At 52.9% G+C, this 19,770-nt stretch overlaps 11 protein-coding genes across 11 annotated transcripts; 7 read left to right on the top strand and 4 right to left on the bottom strand.

Moving 5' to 3' along the window:
* Positions 1 to 539: 539 nt before the first annotated feature.
* AB675_6192 (uncharacterized protein) lies at positions 540 to 1,481 on the top strand (the record flags this gene model as incomplete). Its single annotated transcript, XM_018146465.1, has 1 exon — positions 540 to 1,481. One exon carries the CDS (start codon positions 540 to 542, stop codon positions 1,479 to 1,481), a length of 942 nt encoding a protein of 313 aa, XP_018003791.1.
* Positions 1,482 to 1,591: 110 nt separating this feature from the next.
* On the bottom strand, positions 1,592 to 3,227 carry AB675_6191 (uncharacterized protein; the record flags this gene model as incomplete). Its single annotated transcript, XM_018146464.1, has 5 exons — positions 1,592 to 1,630; positions 1,680 to 1,810; positions 1,856 to 1,907; positions 1,952 to 3,056; positions 3,109 to 3,227. The coding sequence occupies 5 exons, from the start codon at positions 3,225 to 3,227 to the stop codon at positions 1,592 to 1,594; spliced, it is 1,446 nt and encodes a 481-aa protein (XP_018003868.1).
* Positions 3,228 to 3,646: 419 nt separating this feature from the next.
* On the top strand, positions 3,647 to 4,492 carry AB675_6190 (uncharacterized protein; the record flags this gene model as incomplete). The annotated part of the gene is made up of 1 exon (XM_018146463.1): positions 3,647 to 4,492. One exon carries the CDS (start codon positions 3,647 to 3,649, stop codon positions 4,490 to 4,492), a length of 846 nt encoding a protein of 281 aa, XP_018003659.1.
* A 181-nt stretch (positions 4,493 to 4,673) lies between these two features.
* Positions 4,674 to 5,663, bottom strand: AB675_6189 (putative ubiquitin thioesterase otu1; the record flags this gene model as incomplete). The annotated part of the gene is made up of 1 exon (XM_018146461.1): positions 4,674 to 5,663. The coding sequence occupies one exon, from the start codon at positions 5,661 to 5,663 to the stop codon at positions 4,674 to 4,676; it is 990 nt and encodes a 329-aa protein (XP_018003687.1).
* Positions 5,664 to 6,350: 687 nt separating this feature from the next.
* Positions 6,351 to 7,331, top strand: AB675_6188 (uncharacterized protein; the record flags this gene model as incomplete). Its single annotated transcript, XM_018146460.1, has 1 exon — positions 6,351 to 7,331. One exon carries the CDS (start codon positions 6,351 to 6,353, stop codon positions 7,329 to 7,331), a length of 981 nt encoding a protein of 326 aa, XP_018004143.1.
* Positions 7,332 to 8,019: 688 nt separating this feature from the next.
* On the top strand, positions 8,020 to 9,402 carry AB675_6187 (INO80 complex subunit 1; the record flags this gene model as incomplete). The annotated part of the gene is made up of 1 exon (XM_018146459.1): positions 8,020 to 9,402. One exon carries the CDS (start codon positions 8,020 to 8,022, stop codon positions 9,400 to 9,402), a length of 1,383 nt encoding a protein of 460 aa, XP_018003749.1.
* A 639-nt stretch (positions 9,403 to 10,041) lies between these two features.
* Positions 10,042 to 12,855, top strand: AB675_6186 (uncharacterized protein; the record flags this gene model as incomplete). The annotated part of the gene is made up of 3 exons (XM_018146458.1): positions 10,042 to 10,773; positions 10,877 to 12,011; positions 12,077 to 12,855. 3 exons carry the CDS (start codon positions 10,042 to 10,044, stop codon positions 12,853 to 12,855), a joined length of 2,646 nt encoding a protein of 881 aa, XP_018003891.1.
* Positions 12,856 to 13,117: 262 nt separating this feature from the next.
* On the top strand, positions 13,118 to 14,223 carry AB675_6185 (uncharacterized protein; the record flags this gene model as incomplete). The annotated part of the gene is made up of 3 exons (XM_018146457.1): positions 13,118 to 13,285; positions 13,342 to 13,692; positions 13,783 to 14,223. The coding sequence occupies 3 exons, from the start codon at positions 13,118 to 13,120 to the stop codon at positions 14,221 to 14,223; spliced, it is 960 nt and encodes a 319-aa protein (XP_018003952.1).
* A 159-nt stretch (positions 14,224 to 14,382) lies between these two features.
* AB675_6184 (uncharacterized protein) lies at positions 14,383 to 15,660 on the bottom strand (the record flags this gene model as incomplete). Its single annotated transcript, XM_018146456.1, has 1 exon — positions 14,383 to 15,660. The coding sequence occupies one exon, from the start codon at positions 15,658 to 15,660 to the stop codon at positions 14,383 to 14,385; it is 1,278 nt and encodes a 425-aa protein (XP_018004076.1).
* Positions 15,661 to 16,331: 671 nt separating this feature from the next.
* On the top strand, positions 16,332 to 18,923 carry AB675_6183 (BRCT-containing protein 1; the record flags this gene model as incomplete). Its single annotated transcript, XM_018146455.1, has 3 exons — positions 16,332 to 16,448; positions 16,499 to 18,256; positions 18,303 to 18,923. The coding sequence occupies 3 exons, from the start codon at positions 16,332 to 16,334 to the stop codon at positions 18,921 to 18,923; spliced, it is 2,496 nt and encodes an 831-aa protein (XP_018004011.1).
* A 120-nt stretch (positions 18,924 to 19,043) lies between these two features.
* Positions 19,044 to 19,661, bottom strand: AB675_6182 (Vacuolar protein-sorting-associated protein 25; the record flags this gene model as incomplete). The annotated part of the gene is made up of 1 exon (XM_018146454.1): positions 19,044 to 19,661. One exon carries the CDS (start codon positions 19,659 to 19,661, stop codon positions 19,044 to 19,046), a length of 618 nt encoding a protein of 205 aa, XP_018004134.1.
* Positions 19,662 to 19,770: the final 109 nt, after the last annotated feature.

The following is a 19,770-nucleotide window of genomic DNA, read 5'->3' as shown; positions in this document are numbered from 1 at the left end:
ACGCTCAAGTGAGGCTCCTCCCAAAACCCTGGCTCTATCTACAAAACACGTTCAATCCTCAGAGCCCGCCCTGACCAGGAAATTGAGGTCAATGAACAAGTGCCCAAAACGCTCATTTAATGCCGCATATGGACACAAGATATCTACCTACGATCGCGACTACCCAGACTATGCAAATGTACTGGACGTTTTCTCTACAGCGCCCTCCCTGGCCAGAAAGTCCATGATGTGTGAGTTCTTTGAATTAAAGCTCGAGTAAGGCTCATCTCAAGACCTACAACTTGGTCAGTGAAATAGCGCCAGGACGCTAGCGCCATCTGGGTGAGAATCTCATGATGAGCAGCACTTGTGACTCGGTCGGTCATGGAAGGTGATCGGCTTGGAGAGAACGCCCATCAGCCTGAGGTATTCGAAGTACCTTAAAGATGTTTGGTGATATTCCGCTCGAGGACAGCTCCGTACACCTGGTCTTCTTTTCTGACGTCCTCTTTGCACATCCGTGACCAGTCATCCACTAGATTGCACAATAATTCCGCGCAATGAAGTTACTCAACCAGTTGTGCCAACCTCTGGACACCAGTCGAGGCGATGTCATGCTACGAATACTTGAGCATAGCCTGAACCCCGACAAAACACTGATTCCACAACACCTAAAGGATCCTATACTGATCTCAATCGATGTCGGCGCTAACTCAGAACACAATTTAAAATTGAGCGATGTGGGCATCGCATGCCTAGACTCCCGCTTTCTCACAAGTCCAGGCATTGTGAACGCAGTAAGCACCAGACTGCTGCAGGTTCGACGACGAAGGCCTTCTCGCAAACGCCACTATTACTTCGGTGAACCAGAAAAATGTCCAGCGGACACGATTCAAGACATACTCCAGAAAATCTTCAACCAAAACGATGAAGAGCAAGGAGGTCTCCGCAATGTCTTCTTGGTAGGACACGACATCCCGAACGACGTGTCTTTCCTCAGGAAGATCATAGGCTTCGATCTCGGCTCGATGCCCTCGATCACCGCCTTGATAGACACTCAGCAGCTCGCCAGATCTGTCTTTACGAGTCAGTATACGCACCCCCCGTCTCTGAAAGACACGATGCAGAATCTGGGGGTAAGAGCCCTCGCGCTTCACAACAGTGGCAACGATGCGATGTACACCCTCAAGATCGTTTTTCATCTACTATGCATCCACCACACGGCCGCCGTCGAGCGATCAGAGCCATACGTCCAACCTCGATCATATTACTACGACAAGAAGCCCACTGCGCTGCTCTGGCGAGAGCGCCTCGATCTTCTGAAACAAGCTGTAGACTGCTATCCCACAATCTCGCCTCGAGAACGCAGACTAGCTAGGCGTCGACCTAAACCTCCTCGTGTGGACAAGCCAGACCTATGGAATACAGATTCGACTTCAGATGAAGAGCCAGAAGGCATTTTGGCTTCCATATTCGGCGATGAGTTGTGTTCCGATTTGTGAAAAGGGTTCAGCATTGGCCCGGTGCCCAACAACAGCATTGTCGCCAGAAGGTCGTAGCAGGCCCTCGAGGAAATGTGATGGCGAGTCGCACAGCACATCGAGGAATTTCATTAGAGCTGAGTGGCGACGGTGTCAAGTCGCTCCAACTCCTCGGAATGGTCAGTGTGGTGATGGTGAGCGCTGCTGTCTGATAGGTACGGTCGTGGACGTCCCAGAATTAATCGATGCTGCATCGGAGTTGAGCCGCTCCTGTCGACGTTCGTCCTCCATCTCACGACGAAGACTTTCACGTCGATCCACCTCTGCCTGGTCTCGTTTTGTCTCTTTTGCTACACGTTGTCAGCGTAACCAGTACACAGGTGATTGTAGCTAACCTTTCGATCTGAACAGTCTCAGCCCACGATGCGGAAAGACCTCATTTTCGTTCTTACAATGTCAGCCAGAACCCTTCTACAGGGGCATACACTTACAATCCAATCCTTACCAAGCAGCATTTCGAACGGCTCGCCGTGGCCATCAGCAGGAAGAGGCGGAGCAACGTGAAACCAGTCGGTAAAGAATATACTTCGCTTCCCTTTGCCACTGCCCTTATCGATCTCCCGGCCATACCATTTCAACTTCACTCTTCCAACAGACTTGAAGTCGGTCTTCCCACCGAAGTCCATCAAGGTGACCGAGGCGGCTTCTGAGTCGTCTTCAACGTCATGGCTCATTTCTAGATGCTCCAAGAACGAGGATGAGATGAAGTTACCGCCATCGCAACCTGAGTCGAGAATCGCAAGGGAAGTCTTCCACGTGTTGGTCGTGGTTGATAGCACGCTCACACTGAGCTCGAACGGATCTGTGGGCATTTCAGGAAGCGCTGTCGTGATCGACGAGCCCGGCGCAATCGAGCTCCGTCTGGAGTCTCTGGACACTGATCTCATGCGATCGTCCTCGCGTCTGCCTCGACCCAACCTCTGGTTCGGCGAGATCGACCGCGGCGGGCTGAGTAGCTCATCGGCAAAACGAGCGCTGCGTCGAGTCAAGCTCGTACCTGGAACCGACCCTCCGCCATATTCATACTGGCCATTGGTCTCGTATGCGAGGTTTTCAGGCTCTGCAATAGGGACTGCGCTGTCGTTGTCGTCCAAAGCTTCCTTGATTCTGCCCAGAGCATCATCAATGACGTCCTCTCGGATGAGAATCCGGCGGCGAGCATTCCAGATACCAGCGTCGAGGTCCGCAAAATCGACATTCAGCGCATCGGCGACCTCTCCCTTCTTGTCCAGCAATTCCTGACGGATCTGCCTCCGCTCTTCGGTCCTCGCCGCCGTCAGGACATCGTGAGCACACTCTCTGAACAAATACGCCAGTGCCGTCCCGCGGCTTCGACGCAGAGCCCAGCGAAGATGCAGCAAACATGATCGTTCCGAAGCCTCGATCTTTGAGTCCAGGAAGAAGGCAAATGGATCAGGTGTGACATCGTACGGTGCTCCGACCTTCTTGTCCCAGTCGTCAGATGTATCGTGCGCCACCAGAGCCGCTTTGAAGTCGAGCAGAGCCACGTCTATCGCGGAATAGATCCAGTACAGACTGTCCAGCAGGTATGCTACGCGTGGTAGAGCGGTGCGAATCGTTGCCAGACACCGGTTGAGCCTTGTAGAGAGCCTTAAGATTCGCGTCTGGGCCATACGCCTCGATGAAATTGTGCCGACTTGAAGATCTATGCAGCGCCTCGTCGTGCAGCGCGCTCGTGTAGGGCATCTTAGGGAGCTCCTCAAGCCCTAGGATTTCTAGTACGAGGTCTGACTAGCACAGTTCTACCTTATGAGTTGTCACTTTGCCCTAGGATACGGTGGATCGATCCAATAAAGCAATCGCCTTGGTAGTCCAGAGAAGAGCAACGAGCTTGATAGTCCGAAGAAGAGCGATACAGCTCAACAGCTACGACGCCGTCCACGAATCGCCTATATCTTGCGCCACCGCCAAAAGCTGAGCATGCGAACTAATCGACGCCTTGCAGTAGTGGACTTATTAGTGTAGGGCCTAATGTCCCACCACGCCGGTGGCGATGCTACCAAAGGTCCCGGATGTTTTAATGCCATATTATTACATCCGCAAAACATCATACTTCCTTGTGCCGTCGTTTTCGTTGGCGCGATGCTCGATGCAAACTCAAGACTATGGAAGGATATGCGAAGATAGCAGAGCGAATATCAAAACACCCCGAGCTCGGCATATACCGACGATTTGGAGCGCTCAACGCTCAGAACATACTCTACCTACAAGCAGAGATTCATGAATTGGAGGCAGATTTGCGAAATTATGCTGAGGAGGACGCCGCGCAGCCTCGAGACAGTGAGAGATCGAAGTACTCACGCAACTGGCACAAGCTCAGCTCGAGCAACGACGACCGCCGGCAATGGAATACAGTGTGCTTGATCCGTGAGAAGCTCAAAGAGTACAACGACCTCCTTGCACAACAAGCGCTCATCACCCGCTACTACCGGAAGCCTCGCGGGTATGATCTGGACATCCTTCGCACCTGCCTGCGAAGCACGTCTTTACCCGACTATCTCCCGGGGTTAGACAGCACGATCTGGGATGATCCAGTACTGTCGCAATTCGATCTGGTGTCACTCCACCCAGACAATCCGGAGGCTGATGATCGACTCACGCATTGGATCTCATCGTACTTCATAGGGCCGTTCCACCACCTGGTGGGACGACACTTCAAAGCGAAGTCCACAGACTTTGGTGAGGAGAACTTGACAGACTATTCAGATGCAGCCATCGTCAAGCTTTCGAGTATCCTGGCAACAGTGGTGTCATCAGTGTTTCCGATTGTAGGTGTGATAATCCTGTTCTTCGTCCAGGATCTTCTCGCTAGAATTGGCATAATCGCGTCTTTGACGGCGGTCTTCTCGTTCGTGTTGGTCGTCATGACACATGCCAGGAAGGTTGAGATATTTGCGGCGACTGCGGCCTTTTCTGCGGTCCTGGTCGTCTTTCTCGGAGCCGATGGCTGATATACTGTATGAATCGGTCCTGAAGGATGGGTCACTACTACTCCAACTTTACCATCGAAGAAGGGGCCCTTCAATAATGTCTGGAGTCAGGCTTTTGTATGAGTCCCTCTACCAACGCACCTCTCACTGGCGACTTTGGCTTGTTTGCATGCTCAATTGGTTACCCACTGTTCTTCGGCTCTCACCGCACCTCTTCCATATCGACATGTCCGGTTTCCATGGCATGCTTCGAAGCTGACCGCTCTCCTTTGCCCGTCCACCCACACGTATTGCACCTGATATCGAAGCTGCTCGTGTTTGTCATATACCCTTGCTCCTGCAGCTTCGCGCACATCTTCTTCGCTCCCTCAAGCACGTAGTCAAAGTCGTGACCAACGGTGGAGAACCTTCGCATATCTAGCTCTGCTCCGATATCGCCGTCTGGAGCTGGAGACACTGCGAGTGTATCGTAGTGAATGCCAGAGTAGATCAGTATGATCCGATCTGCTGCTCCCTCATTGTAGCGTTGAACCTGGTAAGGATCGATAATGCAGGCGTCTATTTCTATTCCAAGGATCCGCGACAAGATGTCCAGTTCGATCTCACCGCCCCAGCTACTTTCCTGTTGAATCCAAGCAGAGTATTTGGCAGGTTCCTTGCCGAGTATGGCTTTGTTGTATATATCGGGCCGCTCGGTTATGTAGTTCGCGCACTGCCACCGCAGGTTGGTGACGTGGTCGACATCCTGGTCTCCGGAAACCGCAGTTGATATGGCACGAAACATACAGCTGTTGTCATCGGGCATAACACGTAGGACGACCGTCGCGGATTCGGACGGGAATCTTATCTCTGGCGTTTCTTGGAGAGCATCCGTGGGATTTGGCTTAGCTTTCTTTGGGACCGCAGGAGGCTTAACCATTGCCGCTGATGCGGCCTTGATGGTGCTCTCTGGCTCTGAGGGAGGAATCACTTGGACAGACTCATTGTTCAAACTGATCTCAGCTGCCAGAAGCGATGTATCGTCCGGAAAGTCGTCGAGTTTGAGTGATTTTGGTGGAAACCCGTATTTTAAGTCGAATTTTGGTATGCTGAGCTTCTCTCGAATGGCAGCACGCAGCTGGCCTACTGTTGCCGAGTCTTCGATTGAGATTACTACTTGGCGACCATCTGGATGACGGGCTCGGAACCGCATGTTGGAAGCTGACGGATCAGACGTGAAGAATGAGGCTTGGGATCGGCAGACAAGGCGACGACACTGTCGATATGTTATCAATGACCGTGGACTTACTAAGAGGTGAACAGCGACATGTGATTATGAGTGCAAGGTTGTGAGGAGGCAGGAGCGGCGAATGACCGAAACAGGTTTGCCTGCCAAGATGAGGCAGAGGGAGTGACGCCTTCTTCTTCATCAGTCTGTCACTTTCCATCTCGACAAATGATGGATATGGCTGCGATTGTGACAGCGTTGTTACCAGTGCTGGAGCACTACGCAATAGTGTCAAGCTGGCTTTTGCATCGAATACACGATGTACCGACCTACCTGTAATAGCCTTGGGCTCATCAATGGCGAGGTCGGGCGAGGCAGTGCCATACATCTTACCACTGCATTTCTCAGGCGGCGTCGAAAACAAGGGACTAGACTTGGTAAGTGACACGAGGCCTTGTTGCGGATATGTCCATCCAAGACATTCAACAAAGGACGCACAAGACATTGTTTCGTGGGAGGAAATGTAGACAAAGCCAACCAAGTCTTTATCGAAGGTGCAATGGGCATAAAGGTAGACCGTGGCTGTCGATATGAACTGACGTTTGGTACACTCGCTGATGAGCATTACACTTTGCTGATCGTCCTTCGAAAACAACACCTGACAACTCTATCATGGATTACCGCGGGTATACGCGATCTGAGACCATTGCCTTGGTGGCTAAGGACACGGAGTGGCCATATCACGTTCACAAAGACCTTCTCAAGAGCCGCTCGCGCCACTTCAGGGACTTGTTCGAATCAGACTCTCAACCGAAAGAAATTGTGCTCGAGGACATCAAAGATCGCCTTCTTGGATTGTTTGTCCACTGGCTGTATACTGGCAGCTTGCGTTTTCGTTTCACTAGTGACTACCACGCCCTTGTGGAAGCCCACGCATTTGGTAGCAAGATCCAAGCTGATGACTTCTGTAACGCCCTCATGAACGATCTCAGGCAAGTCCCACTCTGGAATGACGGATTTCGGCTGGGCTACTACTCTGCAAGGAACTTGCTGCACGGCCAGCTCGAACAGTATGCGACTCGGCAAGCCGTCCATCATTGCGCCTTGGCGTACGAGAAGTGCACATGCCACGATCTGGTAGACATTGGGCCTAAGCTGGACGAGGAAGAAACCCAAGCAATTCATAAGACCCCAGTCGGAAATGTGGACGGATCTGTGGACCACAGCAACGATGGATTCGACCATGGCGATGAGGCTGACAGTCAGGAGGCGAGCGAAACGTTAAGTGAAGAAGAGTCCAAGGAATGCTGGCACACTCGATATCGGCGCCACTGGCAGTCTAAGCTGGAGGAATGGCGCGCTTACCCAGATCTACTCACCAACTTCTCAAAGCTGCTCTGCGAGTCCAAGCTTCCTAGCTGGCAAGACCCAGACGCGTATGACGACTGCTTCTATCATATCCATTCCCATGGCAGGAAGTGCCCACCTAAAAAGCCCAAGAGCTATGGCGCTGCTAGGTCAGAAACTAGTCGCTCGAGCACAAGAGATACGAAGTTCTTCGACGCCATCGATAGATGGCAGGCCCAGTTGCCACAGAGTCCGTCGCATTTCAAGAGCAGCGAAGAACCGTCCCCTAGGCGACATGCATTTTAACATCTGTGTCCTCAGTGTCTGCCCATCCAAGGAAGAGCTCATTCCAAAGCACGAAAGCTTCGACACAGTGCTCGTGCAAGCGCAAAGGTGCCGGCAACGGGTGAAATTGTGCACGAACGTCAAAGCATAGCGTGTCCTGCGATGCATTGTTGTCGCTTCTAGCTCCCAAACGGGTCCATGATAGCTTCTCAGAAACAGTCAGATAGTATAAACGCGTACCTCGGACTTGACCACTACCGCAATACCTTTACTTCTACCTACCCTGACTTCATGCTTTTGTCGCCAGTCCACTATTTCATTGCGCCTTCTTCTTCATGAGGCTGTCCCCTGGCGTTGTCGTCGTATCATGCAATAGGCGTGCCTGTGGCTACGTAACACACATCCATCAGGATGCCTTCGGACCTGTCTGCTGTGCTTGGTAGGCTGCCAATCACGTCGTACATACTTGTAAGCTACCTTGTGCTTGTGGTGATGAATCGAACGACAGACAAGAGGAATAGATGGTGATAGCATAGACCATTAGGCTTGTCCACATTTGAGTATTTCGGGAAAGTTTAGCGACGATCTCCAACGTGTCGCGATTTCGTGGTCCCTTACTTGCACTTCATTTGAGTCTCTGACCGACGTGTATCAGCAACACGCGCTGTAAAGTCACTGTCGCCTTGGTCGCATCAGTCACTGCGCCATCATGGATGATGTCGATTCAGGAGGAGAGAGCTCTGCTCTCTCTGACATCAACTCGGATGAAATCGAGTCCTCGAGGTTCAACCATCGGTCTCGATCTAACTCCAGAGACTCGACACTATCGATACTCTCTGATGTCGCAATGTCGAACATGTCCGATAGCCCACCGCGCAATCAAGACGTAAGACCTGCGAAGCGACGAAAGACCGGCGCATCGACGTACGACCATGCCACTCCCCAGTCTGCGTCCACTGCCATTCCTCCTCGATCGCCCACTGGCAGCATCTCAAGCGATGACTCCCGCTCAGTGCCCAACTCGCCTTCGTTCGCCCAGCTACCAGCCACACATCCTCTAACGACTTCGTATCTCGCTGCTCAAGCAAACCCAGATAACCCCGATCTGGGTGACTATATTCAAGTAACGAAATGTTTGTGGGATGACTGCGACAATCCCGAGCAGGGCAATATGGACAACCTCGTACAGCATCTTAACGACGTGCATGTTGTCGCGCGTCAGAAGAAATACTTTTGCCAATGGCTGGGATGCCCTCGCAAAGGCAAGGATCAGACCAGTGCATACGCCCTGAAGGCTCATCTGAGAAGCCATACAAAGGAGAAGCCTTTCATGTGTGTCTTGCCAGAGTGTGACAGGAGCTTCACTAGGTCAGATGCCTTGGCCAAGCACATGCGGACAGTTCACGAGACCGAGGCGTTGCGACCCAGCGATCCGGTCCCGAGAGGGCATACCGGCGGATTGCCGAATGGCACATCAAACGGGCCCAAAAGACTCAAATTGACTATGGGCGGTGCTACAAATGGCGAGAAGAGGGCCAACGGCATCGGAGACTTGCCACCGTTGCCGACTAGGTTCACAGCCGCTCAGTTCGGGATACCGCTTGATCGACTCGATACATCGGGCGCAGCTGAAGGGCCGGACTTAGCAGATGCCGTGGACATGGACGACTTGCCTTTCACACTCCCGGTGTCATCAGATTATTATCCACCTGAGTTATGGAATGACATGGATGAGTTCGAACGCGCTCTTCCACCATCGCAATTTTACAAACTTCTGAAGAAGCAGATATCTTGGGCAGAAGAGGAGGCCGACACACTTCGCGATGAGCTGACAAGTTTTCGAGCCGCCGCAGAAGGTCTGCACGGTGACCGAACGAATCGGGGAACTGGCGATGAGGCCAGTGTGGATGACAACCGGCGGTTTGACTGGGCCAATACAGAGCTTGTCCTGGACACTATGATGGAGGCGGAGGTGAGCAAAGTTGAGAGTCTGGCAGGCTTGCAGAGGGTTGGAGTCGAAGCAGGCCCGTGGGACCGCATCCGTGAAATCGAGCCTGCCGTTCGGAATCAAATACGTGGACTTGCCAGCTAGCAGTTGGCGACCATGGACTTCAACTCAAGGTTTACGTGACTTCTAAAATAGGTTTATGCCTTCCAGGCATTGCATCTATAGATCTGACCGGTCATGCTGGGCGATATGGGTCGTCGATCTGTGCGTACGGCGGTCGACAGTCCATCTTTGTTATCATTGTATCAATGAAGCCCTACCCTACCTACTTTCCACAATCATGTAGCGATGTGCTCTTCACCATACTGTAGCTTAGCATTGAGGTGCAAGTTGCATACAGCATCTAATTAGAGGCTGGAGCGCGCCCCAGGCTAAGACTCAGAACTGCTTGGCATTGCTATCGGTGTCTATCCAGGTACGTGCTACTGCATCAGCTGCAATCAAGTACAAGTTGCCCGGCTCACCTCTTCGCGTCGATACGACTCTCTTACGACGCGTCAAATCGCAATTCGCAGGCACTCGCAGTATCGACAGGACCGATGTCGCGACGCGCAGAATTGCAGAGCGCGTTCTTCGTCTTGGGCCCTTTCTAAACGTCTCACCGACTATTTGGTTACAACTCGGACTCACGCTGTCTTCACCAAAGCATCACCTCAAGGAAAGCTCGAAGTCCGAAGTGGTTCTCTGCAGTCCGCACATGCCATCTGCCGCAGCACCGCGAATATGCTGCCACCCATAGTCAGCAGCTATCAGCAGTACAAGCACGACACAGCCAAAATAGCAACATGGCTCTTCCAGAAGTCATCAGATTGTGGCTTCGTCCGCAGCAAGGCGATGAGGCGTAAGGCCTCGAAGTCCTCCAAATATGAGATCGCGCTGAAGGAGTTCGTGCCGATGGCAGAGGCTATTGCTAAATCTGCCGACAAGTTCGGCGTCAAGATCACGACGGGGATGATCAAGACATTCAAGCGCTGTATAAGAGCACGGTCTGGAATCAACGAGTGGTTTATCGCGGAGGACTCTGAGAATGATGTGTCTAATGAAGGCCACAAGCATTGTGTTGCCGTGCTGCAAGAAGCGCTCGAGGTCCTTGTTCCACTTCAGAAATTGCAAGAGATCGACGAGAGTGGTTACAAGCTCGCGAAGTTACGCTCAAACTCCGAGGAAGACACTGCTACTTTGCAAGTCAAGAACGCATTCGGATCCCTGATGGTAGAAGAGCTCGACGAAGCCATTCTCGCCGCCGTCGCAGATGCCACACCCGAGCCTTCGGCGAAGGGCGCCGTCGAGTGTTCTCTCGAAGATAACGGAGAGGACTGGTTCTTTGCTGTGCAGAGCTTCTTCGACGAGATTCACGAAATGCGTACGCTCATTCAAGCACTGTGGATGGGCTACGCTGCAGGTGACATAGACGTGGCCACGGTTTCCGTCGTCAGCAATACAGCTGTTGATCTGGTGAGGCGTGCAGAGGATGAGTTATCCAAGATTCAAGCCCCAGCACCATATGACAAATGGGACAAGGACCTGCCAGAGCTTTTTCATAGAGCTAAATATCCAGGCGAATCTTAAACCAAACCCAACATGGGGCGATCACTTGGTACCTCTGGAAGCATGGGATGCGGTAGAGGAATCCCTTTTGCTACCCTACAGATGGCTGGCCTCCCACATTGAGCGCGCAAACGGACCCACAGGTGTCGCAATTACCCGGCCAGCGTTCGTGGGACAATACGATGCTCTTTTCGACAGATCTAAGGCAACTCCAAAACAGCTTTATGAGCAGGACTCGGCGCTGCTTACCGATATGCTCACAACTACACTTCCCTATGTACTCATGGGCACCACTCCGAACGATACCGAACTGTTAAAGGGTCTGCGTACGGTAACGGAGGAGGAGCGTAGCCCCCCTACCTGGTTGGCATTCGCTGCTCAGCTTTATGTGGATGCTCAGACCTCACTGAAGACCAAAGGTACACAGCCATGCAGCGACTTAATCGAGTTTGCACTCGACGCCAGACGTGTCCTGCGAGGACATGCGAAATTCAACCAAAAGCACACACTTGTAGGCTACCAGACTCCGCAGTCCGAGTTATGGCCGGAGACTACCGAAGAGATCGAGCAATGGGTACTGGACGACCAGATGCACAAGTCCATGAACGCATCATATAGCCTAGCCGCGCAGAAACGGCAGAACAAGAAGTCGAAAGCCAGGAAAGTCCGGGAATGGCAGCCGTATGAGATTCTGCGCATGGACTCCACGCTTTGTGGCTTGTGGAAATATTGTTTCCATCTCCAGCTGCAAACGGCGGGATTGCGTCTCGTCAACCAGACACAGGTCATGGTGGTGGCACACCTGTATAACGCGTTGAAACAGAACGACTACCTACCTAAGGACTGTGTCTGGCAGGATGTCGAATATCTGCTCAAGATACACGAGAGAGCGAATACTTTCCTTGGGGAGAGGCCCAAGACGATAGAAGAGTGCACAAAGCGACTTGCCTTGGCACAAGGAGTCTCTCCGCAGACTTTCGCGGCCGGAAGAAGAGAAGGTGCACGAGCTCGTCCGGTGTTTTCCAAATCAGGCGGCAAAATACTACAACGCTCTACACCGATCGCGGAGGTGTTCGTGGAGCGATTTCTTGAGGACGGCAGCACAGATTTGTCGCTGGCGAATATCGAAACTGTCTTGACGAAGAGTATGGAAGCAAGGAGCAAACGACACGCTAGGCGACAGAAACGTTCACTTGATGCTGCTCGGCAGGAGGAAGTTCGGCAGCTACTGGCGAAGTTAGTGGCGGAGGGCTCATTTCCCCCAACACCGATGATGATCAGGAGGGATCTGAGGACGACGCAGATGACATCCACGACAGTACTCTCATGCAGTGGAACGACACGCGGACGGTGCCGTCCGTCGGCTTTCTTGAGGAGTTGGCAGCGGCATTACAAGCGGAACATCTGGACTTGCAGTTCGACTACTTCTCTTTCCATCGCCAAACACGCTCTCTGCTTGAGCAGATACATACGGCCTGCTATGACTATGGCAAAGACTGGATCAAAGAAGAATTTTGGGAGGCGATGGCGGGACCTGAAGGGGCCATGATGATGCCTGGCGTCATTATGCTTGCCGCGAGTTCCCCTGCGAAATCTCAAAACCTGTATGCACTTAAGGATGTAGCGGTTGTCGACACCAGAGGCTTGAAAGCAGCAGCTGTGGTGATGAAGGAGTTCATTGAGCGGGAGGGCGCCGCATATTCGGAGAAGGAATTGTCGCAACTGGATCTTCGGCAGAAGATGGGCGAGAGAGAACACGGCGACGATTGGGACACAGACGTTGCGACTCTCATGGCGAATCTAGGTCTTACAGGATCCGTTGGACGGGTTGACGGCATGACCAAGCAGGAGAGCGCGCGGGAGCTCAAAGCTTGGACGGTCGAGAAGGCAGCGGCGAAGTGGAACAGCCTTTCGGAATCGGAAAAGGCGGCTCAAACCTGTCGCCCGAAAGAGAGAGTACCTAGCATCTCAACGACCACAGCAACGTGAGATACTCACGAAGCGACACTGCTTGCATGAACCTCAAACTCAGTCGGCGCCACTTCTATAGTGGGTGCAAAGGTGGCGCTCGGGGATCGACGACTCAACTACACACCCCTCACTTTCGACTCCCATCAGGCGAAAGCATGTGTTGTCATAGCTTGCCATATCTTCACTTCCTGATCTGACCATAGCAAGTGCAGAGTCTCCCTGGTTAGAGGAGTCCTCGAGCCGCACGTCCAGGTGGTCTCCTCATCAAGTGTCTAGCAAGATGTCAGCCGAGATTGCAGAAGTGTCATTCGCTCCATTTCTCCACGGGAACGGGGCAGACAGAAAAGCCGTTGCACAGGAGATATTCGATGCATTCTCAACAGTAGGATTTGTTTACGTCAAGGATCATGGGATTGCTCAAGAGAGAGTGGACGAAATATTCGGGCTTGTAAGACAATCTTGCACCATGCCAGAACTTGACACAAGCTAACGATCGTCGTAAAGGCCAAGAAGTTCTTCGATCAACCGCTAGACGTGAAGCGTCAATGGAAGCTCCGAGATCCTAGCGTGAATCAAGGATATACTGGAGACGGTGACGAGAGCGGAAGCGATGGCGGCATTGATCACAAGGAGTGTTACGAACATCGCAGATTCAATAACGACCTGTGTCCCAACGACGATGTGCTTCCTGGCTTCAAATCGACGCTTGATACCTTCTACCAGGAATGCCTCGCCCTTTCCTTGAATGTTCTGAAATGCCTCGCCATGGCAATGAAGCTCGGTGAGGACTTCTTCGAGAAGATTACAACGCGGACAAATCCACAGTTGAGGCTCATCCGGTATATGGAGATATCTGTAAGCCTTCTATCCAACCTCCCCCGGCTCATGTCTACCTCTGCTGGCTCTCAACCATCGCTCCACACTGACTAACAACACCATCAAAAGCGAGGCATCCTAGAACAAGAAGGCCACGCCCGCATCTTCCCGCACACCGATTTTGGCCTATGCACTCTCCTCTTCCAAGACTCCGTCGGCGGCCTCGAAATCGACCCCTACCACAACGGCGACTTCAAGCCCGTCACACCCCGCCCAGGCACCGTCCTGATCAACATCGCCGACCTCCTCCAGCGCCTCACGAACGATCGCTGTATTTCCACACGACATCGGGTGGTTTCGCCACGGATTGAGGGGGATTTGTTGCCGGCTAGGTACTCGATTCCGTTCTTCGTGCACCCGGATCCGGAGACGATGATTGAGCCGGTGACGCTTGCTGCGGATGAGGTCAAGAGGTATGAGCCGGTGAATGCGGGTGAGTGGAGGATTGCGCATACGAGTAAGGATTATGGGTTGGGGGATGGGCAGAAAGTGGCTGTTGCGGCGGCGTGAGAGGGATTTGCTCAGCTAAACCTGGTCAAGCCGGATGACCAAGTGAGCAACGAACATTTGAGAGGCCAGGCGGCGGTTGATAATATCATCGGCTCCCATTCAAGCCGCGTCTGATGAAGCGAAGCTTGGAAAAGCCAAGCCGTTTGAAATCTATACGCTCTATATCTTCGGCTTGCCATCGCCCGCTTTCTTCTTTTTCGTCAGCGGACCGCCTATCTTCTCCTTCCAGAGCTCGTCGACCATCTGCCGCTCTCGCCGCGGTTGCGATCTCCACGTCTTTTGAAGCTCTGCTTGCTCGTCGCGCCACCGTTGCATCTCCTGTCCAATCCATTGTGCTGAGTCTTCGGCAAGTCTATCCACTGCTTCCATGGCAATCAGGTGGCCAATACCTTCGTACGTGATCCCTTTCACACGACCTATCTTCTCGCCGCCGCTGCCACCGGGTGAAATGCCGGTCATGGGTACTTTTGCCTCGGCGCCTTCGGGCTTGCCAATGTCTGACTCTCCTCCAAACACATACAGGGCACTTGGCCGTAGTTCGCCAATTCGTAAGTATGTGCGTGGGCCTTCAGACCGGTAGAAGTTGCCCATCGTCGGCATGTCAGGATCAATGTCTGGGTTTGCCTGCCGATCTTCTCTATTATCATTGCCCTGGCGGTCGTAGGCCGGTCTCAGGAACGTGAAGACTTCCTGGTGCTTGGGCGTAGTCAGAGTCACCTGCTTTGATCCTGGTTCAGCTGGATTCGTGGCGGTAGGCATGTCTCGCAAGCCGTATTTGATCCATCGGTCCAGCACTCGAGGGTCCCATTGTTGATAGAACTTCGACGCCTTGAAAGATGTTGCAGCGGCTTCTCGGGATGGCCACTCGTCGCGCCGGAAGGTCGACAGCCGAGCTGGCGAGGGGCCAACGTGCTCGGGAACGGAAGCGTAGAGCTGGATGACCGGGTCGATCAACACCAGTGTCCGTAAGAGGCGGGGATGTAGAAACGACAAGTTCACGAGCTGTGCCCCTCCCATACTGTGTCCCATACCGATGATCGGCTGTGGCATTTGATCACGCTTGACGTTGATCAGATGCAGCAAGTCGCGTGAATGGTCGAACCAGCCTGGATCGTTCCCGAGCTGCTTCTCATTTAGCACGCTGCTCCAGCCTTGCTGGGCAACATCCGCGATCCATATGCTTCGTATTCTGAAGTTATGCTGCTTGGATTTCTTATGCAGATCTTCCCATAAGGGCTCGTATAACTCTTTTGGGAAGCCATTGGCATGGGCGCCTATGATTGTGATGTCGCCGGACTGCGGTGTTGGGTTGTCGTGGGGAATGTACTGCTTGACGTGTAACTTCAGCACTGTTTCCTCGCCATCGAGCACCGCCCGTGGGAATTCACGGATGTGTTGCGCCTCAACGATGTGCTCGACGACATGGAAGGGGAACATGGTCGATGGAATTGTTCAAGGTCAGAGGGCTATACAGACATCACGTCGGCTTTGTTGCTGTGCTGCAGGTCGCAGACAGAGCCTGGGAACGAAGAGTACTTCGATAGCTGCTTAGCAGGAAACTGGGGAAGTCGCCAGAGTACAACCGAGGCTCGTGAATGAGGGCGGAAGCGTACAAGTGGGGCCCATTTCGGCGGCATTGTGGCAGGCATATCGTATGCTCGTCTATCGGGCCACCTTGAAAGCCGCTGTGCATAAAGCGCCGGGAACGACCTCATGTGCGCGCGGCAACGAGTCCACCCAGTCATGTAGCCCAGAACTGACCCCACGATTGCAACGTCTATAGGGCATTACAGGTAGTCAAGTAGAAGGCGGCACCTGGAAAACCGATATTGGTCACGTGTCGTCGCGATGATTATTCAAGAGTCCACTCTAGCGGGCTTAGGCTTAGGCAGGTGCCGCCGCGCCTTAATGACGCGTTTGAACGCGACTTCTAAAGTGTTTTCTGCAGATGGCCATGTTGATCAATTGACAAGAGTCGATTTTTCTAGTGAAATGCACCTGAACCCTCGTTAGCGGCCTGCGGTCGAGATCGATAGCATGATATGACAGCATCCTTTCTCAAGTCTTGCAACTCCATAATTCGCAGCTTCGTTGGCGCTCCGTCAAAAATGGCGCCACCAGCAGACGGCATGGACGTTGATCAGCCAGAGAAGACGGGTCTTTTCGCGGACTTGTTCTTCGTCGTGGTCCCAAGCGACTCGTTGCCCGAATCGAAAGCGCTCGAGGTATGTGCATGCGTTCAGGTAATGAAATCGTGCTGATCAAACTGCGTCAGGTGGTCGAGCAGCTCAAACTCCACGATGCTGAAGCCGTCGTCGACAGCCTCGATGGTAGTGGCACACTCTCGCTGGATGACCTCACTCACATCGTTTCCAACACGGCAGACTTTCCAGAATACTATAATGCGGACGATAAAATGAAACCTGTGGTGAAAGCGCAATGGATCGAGCACTCTCTGGCGAAAAGAAAACTACAGAACCCGCGACAGTACTCGCCTGACCCCAAGTACTTCATGTCAGACGTTGTGGTGTGCTGTACAGGCCTGCCGGATGGTGATGCCGAAGCAGTCCAAGGCGCTGTTCTTGCGATGGGTGGAATGTTCTCTATCAAGCTTACAAGTCAAGTAACACACCTCATCACGCTCTCCATCGACTCAGATTTCTGCCAGACAGCGGCACAGAAACGCATGAATGTCAAGCTCGTGCTGCCGCACTGGATTGATGACTGTGTCAGACTGGGACGCAAGATCAGCGAACGTCCCTACACTCTACCGGCCTCGGAGTTGCATACTGCCACACCCAGTACCAAAATTCCGTACGTTTATGGTGCTACTCCGGTGCGTGGCGCTTTGGATGCGAATCCCACATCCAGTCCACCACCGAGTCCATCGGTCACTCGCAAACGCCAATCAGTGTTTCGGAATACGAAGGTCGCACTCAGCAAAGACCTCGGAGTTGCACCTCCTCACCGCGAGGCGCTAGAAGAAGTCATTCGCAATGGCGGCGGGAAAGTCGTCAACACCGCCGCTCAGTGTACCATATTCGTTTGCAAGTATCGTGAGGGCAGTGAGTACAAGGCCGCAGCTCGTGCAGGCAAGCACGTTGGAAGCCTCGGTTGGTTGTACGATTTGATCTCGAAGGACCGTTGGACTTCGCCCTTCAGAAAATTACTGCACTATCCCCTGGCTCCTAAAGGCATACCTGGAATGCAAGATTTCAAAATCAGCGTTTCCAATTATACTGGTGAGTCCAGGCAATATCTGGAGAATCTCATCCGGGCTTGTGGGGCAGAATGCACGAAGACACTGAAGCAAGACAATACCCATCTTATCACGGCTTACGACAAAAGCGAGAAGTGCACCGCTGCCAAAGAATGGCAGGTCCACCTAGTCAATCATCTGTGGCTGGAGGAGAGCTTCGCCAAATGCAAAGTCGCCAGTGTCAGCAATAGCAGATATACACATTTCCCAACACGGACCAACCTAGGCGAGGTGGTGGGCCAGACGGAGATCGATCGGGAGGTGTTAGAGAAACTCTTCTACCCACCTGAGCCAGACAGAATCGATGACAGGAGCAGCGACATAACCAAAGTGGGGCTCAAGCGTGGCAATTCTAAAACGAGCAATGGCAACGATGTACGTACGCCAGCTGCATCAAGATTCGTCGCTCTGGAGAAAGAAAACATAACACCTTCTACCACGAACAGTCGGAAAGCGAAGAATGCTGCCACAGCCAAACTCCAGGAAATGACACCAGACATTCAGCTATACGAGAAAGAACGTAAACGCGTTGGCGGAGTCATCCATGGCGGTAGGCGCGCGAAGACATCGGAAGAACCAAGCGAGGCTGCCGAAGCTCCTCGAGAGGCTGCTCGCAAGCGTACCGCCGACGACATGGATGATAGCGATGCTGCTGCGGAAGCAGAGAAAAAGAAGAAGAGGTCAAAGACTGGCTTGCCGCCAGTTACCATGCACCTGCTCGTGACCGGATACGACCGTTGGAAGGATAATCCGAAAGCGGAAGACGCCGACAAAGTGAGTACATTCATTCCAATATCAACGGCAATACTAATTTCATTAGATTGCATTGCGTCAGCTCGGCATCATACTTGTGAACGAGGCTCAACGTGCCACTCATCTTGCTGCGCATCGGATCCTCCGGACCGTCAAATTCATCTCCGCAATGGCATATGCACCCGAAATCATTTCGACCGACTTCATCGATGCTTGTCTCGATGCCGACGAGCTTGAAGATCCGCAGGACTACAAGCTTGTGGACAAGGTCCAGGAGAAGAAGCTCGGTCTGTCGTTGACTGCGTCTAGGGAACGAGCTGTGAAGAATCGCGGCAAGCTCCTAGAAGGCCGCGAGATATATTGCCTGGACAAGGCCAACGGCGGTCCCGATACATATCAGAAGATCGTGGAAGCCAACGGCGGCAGTTGCATTGTATACAGAGGCCGTAAAGGTGTCCGCGTCAAATCCTATCGCGCGGGTAGTGAAGATGCTGGGTCCGCCAACACGGATGTGTACCTGCTCAGTCCTGAAGGTGATGGGAACGATTTGACGAAGCTCTGGGAGCAGTTTCGGTCGATGGTCGAAGCGGCTCGAATGACGCCTCGAATTGTTTCCACAGACTGGTTGATTGAAACTGCCATGAGGCAAGAGATCCTACCGGTGTCGAAGTATGAGATCCGCGAATGATCGTGTGGTTGAAGGACTCCTCCAGAAGTTGCCGGAGCATACTCCTGCCCGGAAGCATCATGCATGACGTGGCCAACGATATGACCTATTTCCAGCGGCAGCAGCAACAAGTTGGGCGAATCAGAAGAATTTGACACCTTGCTCATCTTCAGTGCCGAACACCTGAGCCTTGCCCTTCTTCACTTGGGTCTGCAACGCCATCTGCAGGACTCGCATGTCGAGACCATAGAATTCCTGCGTAGTCGTTGTCTCCCCTTCTACCAGCTCATACAGAGTTAACACCACGCCCTTCTGCCCAGTCTCTTCTACCCAGCTCGCGATCAGGTTACCCCATTCCTCTGGCTTCTTCCACCAGATCCACGCACTCCCTCGCTGCGACCCTTCCAGCCACTCTGCTCGACCATCACCTCCGCCGCCAACGGTGCCAGCCGCACTGCTTGCGCTGGGAGTCGCCATAAAGTCGATTACCGCACGAGCATCATTCATGGACAGCCGTTTCCGCAGAGCGGCATTGTGGAACAAAGGCGTGTCCAAGGCTGTCTGGAGATGGAGGAGGAAGATCTTATGGTGGCGGCAATACCGTTGTACTAGATCTGACCATCGCAGGAGCTGTGCTTGGCGGGTGCTTTGTGTAGGTTGGACGGTGAAAAATGGTGGGAATGAGTAGCGGGATGGGAAGGTGAAGGGCTCTACTGGGGCGAGTGGCTGGGTGGACTGTGGTGGCAAAGTTGTGGCCATTATCTGGTCCTGGAACTGGTTGTTGTCTTGAGATGGTTGGTGGTGCTAGCCGGAGGACTTCGATGGTCAGGCAGCGGCCTTGATCTCAAGGCAGTCCTACTTGTGTTGT

This window comes from Cyphellophora attinorum (genome assembly GCF_001299255.1).
Source record: "Cyphellophora attinorum strain CBS 131958 chromosome Unknown Contig4, whole genome shotgun sequence".
Lineage (NCBI taxonomy): Eukaryota > Fungi > Ascomycota > Eurotiomycetes > Chaetothyriales > Cyphellophoraceae > Cyphellophora > Cyphellophora attinorum.
Note: the sequence above shows the minus strand (reverse complement) of the source record. Positions and strands in the feature narration are given on the sequence as shown.